This window comes from Ctenocephalides felis, unplaced genomic scaffold (genome assembly GCF_003426905.1).
Source record: "Ctenocephalides felis isolate EL2017-DRISC unplaced genomic scaffold, ASM342690v1 CF-g0.4_SCAFFOLD_01886, whole genome shotgun sequence".
In the NCBI taxonomy this organism is placed as follows: domain Eukaryota; kingdom Metazoa; phylum Arthropoda; class Insecta; order Siphonaptera; family Pulicidae; genus Ctenocephalides; species Ctenocephalides felis.
The window spans coordinates 88,973,601-88,987,037 of NW_020538040.1; the positions used below are offsets into that span (position 1 = coordinate 88,973,601).

The 13,437-nt window shown below is 35.0% G+C and overlaps 1 protein-coding gene across 2 annotated transcripts in view; it reads right to left on the reverse strand.

The window, feature by feature from the left end:
* Positions 1-473: 473 nt before the first annotated feature.
* The window catches only part of LOC113378808, a 399,676-nt gene continuing 386,712 nt past the window's right edge, over positions 474-13,437 (reverse strand). For both annotated transcript variants that reach the window (XM_026619414.1, XM_026619413.1), the window contains 11 exons: positions 5,149-5,351; positions 4,867-5,045; positions 4,586-4,764; positions 4,298-4,509; positions 3,617-4,225; positions 3,414-3,530; positions 3,023-3,347; positions 1,511-2,923; positions 1,246-1,393; positions 651-894; positions 474-567 (listed from right to left, as the gene is read on the reverse strand). In XM_026619414.1, the coding sequence (XP_026475199.1) occupies positions 532-567; positions 651-894; positions 1,246-1,393; positions 1,511-2,923; positions 3,023-3,347; positions 3,414-3,530; positions 3,617-4,225; positions 4,298-4,509; positions 4,586-4,764; positions 4,867-5,045; positions 5,149-5,351 (3,665 nt within the window). In that variant the 3' untranslated portion in view covers positions 474-531. The remainder of the gene's footprint in view (positions 568-650; positions 895-1,245; positions 1,394-1,510; positions 2,924-3,022; positions 3,348-3,413; positions 3,531-3,616; positions 4,226-4,297; positions 4,510-4,585; positions 4,765-4,866; positions 5,046-5,148; positions 5,352-13,437) is intronic.

Here is a 13,437-nt window from a genome sequence, read left to right on the forward strand (position 1 = left end):
TCCACAAAGATACACTTAAGACGGAACATTCATATATTTATTGATCATATGATTAAAAAATGGCATAATCATTATAAATATTAAATTTTATTTTTGACTATGTTTAATATTTAAAATTATGTACAAAAATATTTCATATTTAAATTCGTATGCTTTTCCCATCCATGTAAATTATTTAAATCTACATACTATTGTTAAAGATGTACATAAAATGCATATGAAGAATATGCAAGTTTCTCTAGAGAACAATATATATAAGTATTTTTTTAAATGCATCAATGCACAACTACACATAGAACTAACTGTCATAAAAATATAGCTCTTCCTTTCAGAAAATATACAGACTAATAATTATTTACCAAAATGAATTTAAATTCATCGTCACAATTCTGATTCTGAAGTCTTCTACATTAATTATTTGAGTTCAATAATATATACATATATTACATATATTCGAAATTAGGAACTATTTGCTCTTTTCTTGCAACACAAAATTAATGTTAATCAGTTACATCTACAATATTTAATTCTTTACTGAATAGGCTGCTGAGAAATGACCGATTTGATCTGAAAATTAAAATAAATGCTGATTCTCAATTTCTCAATATTGAATTTATTAATAATTCAAAACTATTTATTAAATCTCATACCTTATAGGCAGTGTTGGTAGGAGTGCCAGCAATCGGCGTGTCGTTGGTGGGCGATGATCCGCTCATGTAACCAGGGCTTGGTGATTCACGCGGGCTTTCTAGCACAGGGGCGATGCCAGCATACGAGCCGCCTGCTCCGCCCGATGATATCAGAGCCGCACGATCGATGTTCTGGTATTCCTTTCCTGAACGAGGTCGCAGCGTCGTTGTTGCTTGACGACCGAATTGACCTGCCGGTTGCATCCTGATCGAACAAACAATATCATTAATTTAATATCTTCATCACAAAACTTCATTAAACGAATCAATAAACTGTACATAATTATATTATAGCAATGACCAAAAAACGATTGCCCATAGAAGGTTTGATTAAATTAAAATATAATGAGTGTAATCCATCAAATTTCAGTTACTACGTTCATTCGTCATCATTATACATTTGTATTACACGTTGCAGTCACATGTATCGTTCCTTTCATATAAAGTCAGAATTTTTGAATCAATATGTTAAATATGTATTATTATAATAACAACTAAGATCAATTTTCAACCGATGGAGATACTGATATCTGTCTAAAACCAGCTAAATTTGTACCTTAAACTGTCAGGTGCATCAGAAGAGCTATGAGAAGATAATGACAAAGTTTCAATATAGTCCGACATATCTGAGGTACCGCTAGACGTACTCCTTGAATCCATATAAGGTGGCCCCAGAGCGCTGCCATCGCCGCTATTACCGTAACCTATAAATCAAAATAAAATAAATTTTTGTTCAAATAAATATTGACGTTTATGCAAACGATTATTCTTTATAAAAGTGATATATAATAAAAATTCAAATATTCAAAAAGTAATCACACCTTTAACACCCTTCGTAGTGCATATTGGAATTTCAGCTTCAGCAGATGAAGACTTGGTCTGCTGTTGTTCCAATTGCAATCCCGTTTCGCCAAGCGGATCGAAAGATCTGGATCTTCTGGGAGGCTGATTAGAGTTCGAACTTGAATTGCCAACACCCCTCACGCTTCCTGCTCTTACTGACGCTTGTCCAGTATTTCCAAGTAACCGTCTCCGTCGACCCGTCGTTGGTGATGCCGCTGTCTCCAATTCGTATTCTCGCTGTTTTAGTGACCCCGTTGATACGCCTGAATCGTTGGAACTAGAAGAATCTCGATTCTGGCCAGATTTACAGGGCACGCTGGATGATCTTCGAATATTAACAGTCTCATCAGAAGCTTTTGCAGCTTCTGGACAGCAAGGTAACTCAATCTCCCTATGTAAAAGGCAAGGTGAACTAGACCTTCTTCCATCATCCTCTTCGTGAGATATAAGTGAATGTATAGAACTTTTTCTAAGAGTTTCAGATGAAGGTGAGCTTAGTGAAGAATTTGCTCCGCTAAATTCCTCGACATCTTCTAAATACCTTGATGAATCCGCAGAGCTAGATCTTTTTCGAGCTAGTTGGCCAGTGATAGATGGCTTAGTAACTAAGGAATCGCCAGAATCCATAAGTTGCCGTCGTGAATATACTTGATGCAGCATCATTGCGGAACCTGGCACTCTCATTTCTGACTCTGCTCTTTTTCTGCTCCGATCTACAGCTGGACCAACCGCCGTCAACGCCGGATTACTAGCTGATTTTTCACCAGACATTAGTCTACAGACTCGCTGCTTTAACAATTCTGTTTTAGTTGTGAAACCTTGAGCAGGTGACATGGGAATATAACCAGGAAAACCTGCATTTTTCTTTCCATGGTTTATCCTGCTACTTGGTTCCATCATAAGATAATCATCGCCAGTAGTTATATTTGTCGATTGCACAGACTCTTCCTCAGCTACTCCGTTGGATTCGTTCACTTCTTCTTTGGCATGGCCGCATTTATTACAAACAATCTCATTTTGCAATGCTTGCAATTCCTCAGAAGTAATGCCAGCTTTCCTTAGAACGCCTTTAGCATTTTCGTAGTGCTCAAGTGATTGGGCAAATTCTATGTTGGCATAGTTAGCATTATCAGAAGATTGATTTCTTTCAACATTCTTATTGTTATTACTTGACATACAAACAGGTTCAATATTTTCATAATTAGATGCAATATCCTTTTCTATTTCAGATGAGGAACAGGCACAATCCACTGTATTTCGTCGATTCATTTTTTTCGATTTGTCTACTGTTGCATAAATAGCTGAATCAGCACAAGGCTGAGTAATAACTAATGGCATCCGACCTTCCCCGTTAACTTTTAGTCGGTAGTTGAGTGCAGTATTTTCCATGCCTACAAATGTATTATTAAATTTATAAACAGAGAAAAAAACAAAATGTAATTTATATTATAAATATGTATTGAATTTTGTTTATGTAAATGGTTAATTACCATATCCTCTACGGCAATATCCTAGTGGAATCCAATTATCGGCCCAACTCATTACGCGTTGACAAGGACATTCAGCTCCACCCGCTACCCTAATAGTTTCCTCTTGAGTATTTTCATTCATCTTAGTAATTTTCAGCAAACAAGTGCCACCCATCATAAGAGAAGGAGGTGTATCATAATTTCCAAATTGATCAGGACTTTCACACGTATTGCCAGCAGATGCTGCGAGGCTTTCCTTTAGGCGTTTAGGAGTGTCGTAATATTCATCTTCAAAAGTAGTATTTCGTTGAGGATCTGGTGTCTTGGCATCTGGAGTTTTCGATTCCTGCAATGCAATGAAATAATGTATTTCATTGTGAGTAACAGACAAATTATTCTATTTGTAACTCACGACTGGTACAGGAATTTTTGGTGTATCGTAGTTTTCGTAAGGCCCAACTTTTGGATTATTTGTAGCAGAAGCAATTACTCGACAAGAGCAATTATCACCTGATTTTACTGGTTTAAGCTGCAAACATAAAAAATTAATTATTTGGAAACATTTCAAATGTAGAAAGTTATTATGCTAAACTTTATGAACACATATCTCTTTACCTGGACTGGCACTATAGGAAGCGGCATAGGAGGTTTAGGCCGTCTTGTTGGTGAATTAATATTCGTAGTATTTTGTGTATTTTGCGACATTTGGGCGGGTTTTGGAGGCCGGGATGGCGGTTGACAGCCACACTGACAAGGTTTTGGAATCGGAGAAACGCCAGCTACAGATGATGGAGCAGGTATCCTTTCATACCATGAAGACGATGTGTCATTTCCGCTTTGCTGACAGACCGTGTTCGTGCACCGAGGTACAGAATATTCGCTATTGCAACTACTGCTACCATGAGAACAAAGTGATGACCTATCTCCTGGATTTTGTGGAATTAACAATTGCTGTTGACGGTTCATTTGTAGTTGTTGTTGCTGTTGAATTGCATGTTGTTGTTGAGCGGCTCGTTCGCCCCATCCTGGACTGAATGCCGTATCACCACCAGGTGTCGCACCACCACTTGTTGTAACCGTCGATGATCTAGACATCGTAGGAGCTCCTAATTTACTGATACAGCTCATACAACGTTCCAAACCAATGTTGCCTCCCATCATGCCACTTATGTTGCGATCGGTGTCACCGCATGCCCATGTTTCATTATGCAAACCGCCAGAATCCTTAAAAATAATGTGAATTAAAAAACAAATCCAATACAAACATATTACTATTATAAACAGAACAGTATGTACCTGCATATCGCTTACAGAAACTGTGTCACCACAACCATAATTGCAATCTAGGTCATGATGCTGTGGATGATGTTGCATCATCGTAGGCAAACCTTGAGATTCTTGTGAAGGCCAATATGATGGAGATCCACTATTTGAGGCGCATGTGCAAGACTCATCTTGACATCTCAATGTACTATGGCCGACCGAAGTTTTACGAGGACTTTCCAAGCCTGTATAAAAATATTATGATGTCTAACATATCCATAACAAATATAATATAAAACTAGTCTATAAATTTAAAATTACCTGCTAATTTTCGAGACATCGTTGCACGTCTACGGGTTGTAAGCTTTCCTTGAGCTGCCATTTTCAATGCCTGGGTAATATCTTCACCTTGATCGGTAAGTAATATATATAAACCTTCACCTTTACCGCAAAGTGATCCTCCTTCAAAACAAAAACGACCGTCCACGACACCGTACCGTCTAGAAAGCAAGGATATTATTTATTTTTAAACTAATATTAATTTTTAACATTATAAAATAATTTAACCAACTCAATGAAGTAAGTAATATTTTTTACAATACCTTAGATTACCGATTTCCCATAGGCCTGCTAGTTTAGGTGGGACTCCAGTTGTGAGGCAAAATCTTCCATCTTGAACGTGCATTCGTGCTGGACCAGAGGTCACTTTCGCTTTTGATGGTGCAGACGATACTAAAACGAGATACTGTTGATCCTCTCCAAGATGACCTGCTATCTTTACCTAAAAATGGAAATAAAATATGAAACAATAATAAAAAAAATAAAATAATGTTTATGCAAAAAATAGTGCATAGTATCCGATGTATGTAAAAATCATTACAAACCTGCCATTGTATAAGTCTTTCGCGTGTGTCGAATGCTAAAACCACTATAACATCTTGGCAAATGATGGCAACGGTATTTGATTCTTTGTCTAATGTGAATCCAGTTTCGGCACCAAGAAAATGCTGTAACGACAATGATGCTTTGGTCTGTCCTTGTTTGTAACGATCTTTTGAATCGCGATACAATTGCAGGTGAAGACAATCTGTGAAATAAATATTACAATTATAAATCCATCCTCCATATAAATATAATACAATGCAAATGAACATAATCATAGCTTAAGTAAAAATATTATAAATAGTCAATTAGCTTAAATTTGCTTAAAAAAATCTGCAATATCCTAAATTAGTAGAGAAAGAACGGATTCAGTAGTAATACAAAATAAAGTTAACAGGACGAGAAGTACTATTCAGACTATGTTACCCATAATATGTGATCGCCGGGGCGACGACTGTTCCATACAAGTAAATGTCACACGAGCACGTTTGCTATTACGAATTCACGAAGCGGTTTGCACGGGTTCGGCTACCATGACAGCCGCAAATCTCCGGGATTAATTAAAATTACTTCGGATTTACTTAGAAAGAGAATTCGATATACAAACGTTCAGGTGACACGACTGCAAAATCATGATGCAGACACTGTGGTCGTTTTACAAATCAGAGATAATTAAATCGAGCGGCAAGGGTTTGAATTAAATTTGAAGCTTCCACATTAGTTACAAAAAGATCCTGAAGAATTTTCACAATTTTCACTTTTGACAAACGAGAGCATAAAGATGAACGTTATTCTCAAATATCAACGCAACAATTGAATACAACAATCGATGTATTATTCTAAAGAAATAAGTGCATTTAGTACTATAAGGCAAGTGGTGGCAATAAAGTATATCATATTAAAAGATTATTCCTGTAAGCTGTCGCATACGGCGAGAAAATATACCATCGTGAATGTTATCAAGGTATCAATTTTCAACGAGTAGACGACCATTACCAGCGTACACCAAGCTAATACAATATAAAATTAACAACATAAATTATATGACGAAGGTTATAATATGGATTATATTGCAATAAAGCGTCGAGTTTCAACGCAAAATTTCATGTTTTCATACAAACGTTATAATGCTTTCGTAGATTATTAATACTTGTAAGGGCTACGTATAGAAATCGTTTAACAATAAACAGATACCGCTTGGGTCTGAAATTATATTCAAAATTTTCTCGAAGAGCTTAATGTCAGCATGCTACATAATGTTGAAATCATAAATGAAAATGGTGTATGTGAGAGAATATTCATTTGAATCAGAACAAGTTTGAAAATAATATTTCATTGTTTCTAGTTCTGCAACTAATTTCATATATGCTTTAACAACTTTTAAAATACAGTTTTGTAAAAAAAGAATTGATGATAATAACATACCTAATGAGATATATAATTAGAATTTTTAGCTTGCAAATATTGCTTGTTTGACCGACCGCTTATTATGACGTAATCGTACTACGATGTTTGTTTTTCATATATAATTTCTCATAAAATAGTCGGATAAAATAAATTTTCTTTCGTTGGCATGATTTTAAACCTCCGGTAAAAAAACCTCCAGCCAAGGTTTAAAAAAAAAAACAAACAAACAAAAACAGACACGTTGAGCTCACGGACTCGTGTGGACGAGGTCGTAAATTCAAACCCCGCTCTGGACAACCTGACATCGAGCATTAGCAATGTCCATTTTCACTTGAAAATATTAGTCAAAAATATATTTCCAATTAAAAATAAGCTCATTTCCGTCACTGCGGAGTGAACTGGCAATCTTTCGCACTATTCTTCTCTGAATCGAGTTGGAGTTTTACACAGCTCACGGACTTGTTCAATATTTATAATTTCGAAGAGATGCTAGTAATTTATTCGATATCATTAGAAAAAACTTCGAAAACAGTCAGTGATTCGATCTCGACCTATTTCACACGAAGACGCGTGTTTTTCGCCGCGCAACGGCATTCCATCGGGATGACACGAACAAAAAGTGTTCGACGGGAAGCGTCCCCGTGATTAATATGGTCGAGTTGTGTCCCATGCTATATTCTTTCTTTGTAACATGTCACCCCTTCCGTCTTAGCATTGGCGATAGCGTTCCAATGCCCGGCACATTCTCTGGAGGCGCTGATTTATGTCAACTCGGATCCCCAATCTATCCCCGATATTTCAATACGGGGACACGTATATATTAAAAAATATATACATATGTATATACACACATATTTTTATATAAAATACTGAATTTGACATTGACATATATTAAACGCCATCGTGTTACATAATGTTATAAAAGATTAATGACCTTATATGAATAAATTTGCAACGCATACATTTTGTTTAAAGTCCTGAGGTTAATTCAATAGAAAATTGCAAAACCGGTTTAAAAATAATAAATATAACCATATGAATCTAATTGTAGTGTCAATTTTACTCGCACAAGACTCCCGTGCAGTATGTATAATCCATCTCATATAAATCCTCCGAGAAGTTCATTTTCAACAGTGCGTTTTGCTGATTTTCGACCATTGCATATGTACAAAGTTCAGTGATTACTAACCCCCATGATGACCCCCGAGTCATGTTAACCATCCCTATCCAGCGTACGCACATACACAGATAGAGGCACACGCGTTGCCTTAAGCATGCGGACGATCATCAAACAGAATCCTAATTACCGGCATCTGCTACGAAGTTTTGGCCGGTCCTCCGCTCACCGCCCCCATCGCGGGTTGGTTCCCCGTATAACACTCACCCTCCATCCTGCATAACTCATCTCTTTCACTTGCAGCTTCAACAGACTTCTGCTATTACCTACATAAGTGCAACGGAATGCTCCACTCAAGCGATCGAAGGTCGAACATTTTCACGTGAAAAATACTCAGCAACGGCCAATGACTATATATATTGGGATCTATATCGATACAGATACAAAAATCGACATGTATACGGGCAAATATTTATTAACATTTATATATATATATACGAGTATATATATATACTCGTATATATATATATATATATATATATATATATTATAGTTTTATTATATAGTATAATAGTGCATTACCATGAACTCGTACCATATTTTTTTAAAAAATTTTTTTATTCTCTATTTTATTTACAACTGTCCAGTTAAGGACATTTAATAAATTTTGTGGAATTTACAATTGTCGGACGTAAAGGGACATTGTATACTAAAGGGGCATGTTGGAAAAACATTTCAATAGTTGTTTTCCCATTCGTTATAATATTAACAATATTTTATTGATAATTATATAAAAAGCTATTTACTCATAAAATAATTTCTTATAAATGACTATTTTATTTCGTTTAAAATTATGGACATTAAGGAATTATGAACTTTTAAGTCCAACCTAAGGATTTGATAAAATTATGACCATTTTTTGTTTATTGTTCATTTAAATTTTAGATTCGAAACCGTATATTTCTAGACTTTTTGTTGGAATATGAATTAAAAAAAATACTAAAGTGTATTGGCAAGTTTCATCAAAAGTTGGCGTATTTAATCAAGAGTAAAAAAATATAAACCTAAAAATGATATGATTTTTGCTGGTACATTTTACTCACATTCGGTTCAAATGTTTCTGTATAGCACATTGAAGTTTGTGCGTATAACAAAAATTTGAACTGATTTCAATCACATCGTTTTTGTGTTCTTATTTTTTACTCAAAATTTTTCAATACAGTCGAGTACAATTTTACAATCTGTACTGGACTGGCCAAAGATTGATGTAGAGTCATTAGCAATATTGAAAATTGAATTCGCGTATCTAAACATCAATATTATTTAGTTTTCTTCATCATTTTCGCACAAATTGTAAAAAAGGCGTTCTCCATGAAATTTCTCTCCATATATTTGATATTGAAAATTCAACTTTCCGGCATTGTCTTAATAAAACGAAAACAGTCCTTCCGTTCATTTTCCCGGAATGCAAATGTCGCGACGGCTTCTCATAAATTGTGCCGGGCTGGCGATATGACATAGGCTCCGCGGAGCCAAATAATTTCACAAATGTCCGGTCACACCGACGCCGGCGGCGCGGATTGCGCGAGGTGTTACGAGGTGCACTAGATAGCTGCTAACTCAGCCCGTGCCGACGCTAGCTTCTCTCAAATTATAGCTCGATCTCTACACTTTTCATTTAAAAACTTTTTATCTGAAAGTACATACGACGAATACCGTAATAATAAAATCAAATGTTCAAGTTCAGGGTTTATATGTAAATGTTTTTTTTTTTTTTTACTTATAGTAGTGTATGGCGTGGTTTTAAGGCTGTTTCTGTAACTTTCTAAAATTGCTCGAACTTTGTGTTTTCTAAGCAAATAAAATAGATACGAAAAATATTTGATTTGTGAAAATTAAAAAATAATGATTGAATATGAGCGAAACATTATGATAAATACACGGTTATAATTGATTTTAAATAACTATTTCATACACTGAGAAACATTGTATATACATTTTAAAATAAAATTATTTACTGAATCTTAAATTAGAAAAAATCCATTTATGACTTATTTAATTCAAGTAGTTTTACCCGAATAGTTGCTTACAGTGAATTTTAAAGTCTTGTCTATTTTGGAAATTGTCATTTACTGGTACAGAAGTCAAAAAGCCATATTTCCGAAACGGTTGGACATTTCAAGCATGTACTTCAACAGTACTTATCAAAATATTTTAGATACATTGAGCACACATATATACATAAAAAGATTCATTTTTATGCTAATAATATGAGAAAATTTCATTTGAATTTTTTTTTCAAATTCAATAACTTATCGGTAAGTTTATATTATTCTGAGAAGATACAAGTAGTACAAAATACAAGCATAAAATAGAAAATAGCTTTTTAAAATTGAACGTTAATTTATATTACACTATATTTCCTAATTAATAATTGCTTTATTTAAAACTAGTAATACATATGACAGTAATATTGGAAAATATTTTCTTTGGCATTTTACTATAGTCATATGTTTTAAACATTCTCTGTCCATCATATTAGATAATAATACCCAAACCAAATATTTTCATTTCATAGAGCTGAATCTGAAAATATAAACGCGTTTGCAGGAAAAGGCCATTGGATATAGTATATTCGCATAGACCCTGATGTAAGTGAGTGATAGATCCGAAACATTTCGCATCTACCATGTGATAAATGACGAGGTTCATCCAATTCTCGTGCTCAGACACCTATAGTACCTCACACTATGTATTCAGACTATGGGCAAGCTAGTGGGTGATGCATGTTTTAGAATAGGGTATGGAAAAGTGGCCGACACTTCCATCGCCATTTTCTTGATTTTTATGCTCTGACCGCTATGTGTTGCGTTGATTGGTTTCGACCGGCACGACCTAAGTCTGACACGTAGGAACTACGATGCTCCTGCAGATTCCTGTATTATTCGTGTAACGATGATATATCAAATTAAATGCCATTATATATACAAACAATATGTGGCCGGAAAACAAGAAAAGCTATGAGCACTAGTTTAGTTTGTTAGATAAAAACTGTTTCAATTACGGTAAACATCTAATCATGAATAGTTTTTTTTTAAACTTATGAGGAAAATAATTACCTATATTTTGATAAAATTTATAATTAGTATAAACAAGATTTAGAAGTTAATTGAATTTTTATTTTTTTTATTGTTTGAACAGCAATCAGAACTCCTATATGTTCTATAAGCTGTTGGTTCACGACTTAATACTACTTTATATCCATCGATTAACCATTCTCTTATGTGTGGGATATTTTTGATATTAGCTCTTACGTCTAATAGTTGCATATGATTGGATGTTGCAGCTATGTCCACGAAGGACAATTTCCACTTGGAATTATATTGTGATCTAAAATCCCAAGTGGAAATTTGACATCAAAGCTGCCTGATGTCGGGCTACTGCGGTAGCGGGAATCGATCCAGAGAACCTGGAACTAATTGCTGCTAGCCCACGCTCTAACCGATAACGCCACCGCCGCCCTGTTAATTGAAATGATTTTCATTTTATTCATTGTATTAATAATTTATTTATTATATTATTATGTATTAATTCTTTACGTGTCATGTGAGTAATGGTATTCACATATAATTATTTTCTTCAAAAACGTTTCCCAGCATGATACTACACAAAAAGTAAAGCCACTGCTAGCACAATTTGCGAGCACAAGGGAGCAGGGAGTCCATTGCCCTGCGGAATCAAATTATCTGATCTTCAAACGACTAATAAACAATTCTCTTTATACGCGTCAACCAAAAATAGTATAAAAAGTACATAAATAGCTCGTATTCGCATTTCATGTAGTCGCTCTATTTGAAAGTGACTCGATTGGCAAATAGAAAAACGGTCGAGAGTCGCGGAAAACGAAAATGCGGCCAAAGGGAGCATGTGGCGGTATGGGACAAACCGGAACGAATGACAAAAAAATATAGAATAGCAAAAAACAGTGAAAAAGCATAGAAAAAAATCAATCACGGATTCGCTCTCCCCCGTCGATGCGGTATGTACACGGCTCGGTTTCGCAGTCAGTGTGTTGTGTAGGTCCGTCTCGTTTCGACGGCGGTAGCGTTGGCTATTTCTGTCCGTCTGTCCGTTCGTTCGTTCGTCTCCGCCCGCAATGGTATAAATGGCGGAGTGTTTTCGACGGTGAGTTTTAAAAAAATCGAAGTCATCAATTCGCGCGCCTCTGACATGCTGTGCAGGATCGAATTCAGAGCATCGTGTGCGCGCCATCGACAACCGGAATTCCGATACAAAATGGAATTTTATCGGCGGCATACGATCTTTCATCAAGTCAAAACAACACCACACTCGTTGCTATCGTGTAACGAAATGATAGGCTTTACATATATGAACTATATGGACAGGACAAATATTAAATATTCTATTTTAAGTCAAATATTTACTATTATTGCTTGTGTTATTATCATTTTTCATATGGACAACAACCATCATATATCAGTAAATTATTTTGTTGGAAATTTATTTGTCTTGCAATAATATTGTTTCTTTGCACACGAATTCCTGTCTGCTCATTTATCATCAGGCAAAAATTTCTAGACTGAATGGTTTATTTTAAAAAATTACTAATAGCTTTTAACGACTTCAACTTCTGAAAACTTTTAATTCTTAAATTATAATATTAAATATTATTTTTCTGAAAAGGTTAAATAATTTGAAAATGTTGAATGTCATTAAACTTCAAGTTTAAATCAGTATCAAAGAAGAAATAAAAATAGTTTGTTCTAGAAATTATGAGATATTATAGATTTGTGAAAAATGTTTTCAAATTAAATGAAAATTAAAACAAAACCTTAGAAACCTTACAGGTTCGATACCCACTTCGAGCAGCCTGTTGTCAGGCAGCAGTGATAACGATTTTCACTTGAAAATATAGATAGCAATATGTTTAAGTGAAAATAGCCCTTGCCTGGTATTGCTGCACCAATAAAAATGTCAGCCCTATTAGATTAATTCTAATAACAAAATCATCAAATATGGATGGATTAACCATTGGGTTACCATCTAAAATAAATACGAAGTAAGAAGAAGTTTCAGCCCAACAGCTCATAGGACGTAAGGTTCTGATTGCTGTTCAAAAAAAATAAAAAAAATATATATATACGATATATATATCTATATATATAAAGGAACCTTACAGGAAGTTAATATTATAATGTAATTGTAAAGTGCAATAAAAACGACATAAATACGTGATTATACGAGTGTATATATATTTAACCGTCGCAAGTAAAACTGTCTCGCTTACATAGTAAATACACAATATAGTAGTTTCATAAATAAGTTATATTATATCAGGTAAGTAAATATATCAAATGAACACCGATCGTCTAAGAGGCTCATGCGGGCCTCACAAACTGCAAGATTTGAATCGAAGAGTGTTCGCTGCATGCCCTCGACGGCTGCAGGCGGCGAACGGCGGACGGCGAAAGGAGTAAGCCGAAGTTACGAGAGTGGAAGCGTGGCATACACGATCCGCGGAAATTAACGGAAATGCAGTGTGCGCGTCTAGGAAATTGTCGCGTGCGGGTAGTTCCGCAACCCGCCGTACGAAGGAGAGATTTATTATTATCAAAATAGTTATTCGCATAATGCTCTCACTCGTGTAATACTTTCTATGCATATGTTTTCAGAAGTCTATATACGAGTTTAGGCAAACAATTCATAGGCTTCAAATTCATAGGCTATGACAATATATTTTAAGTAA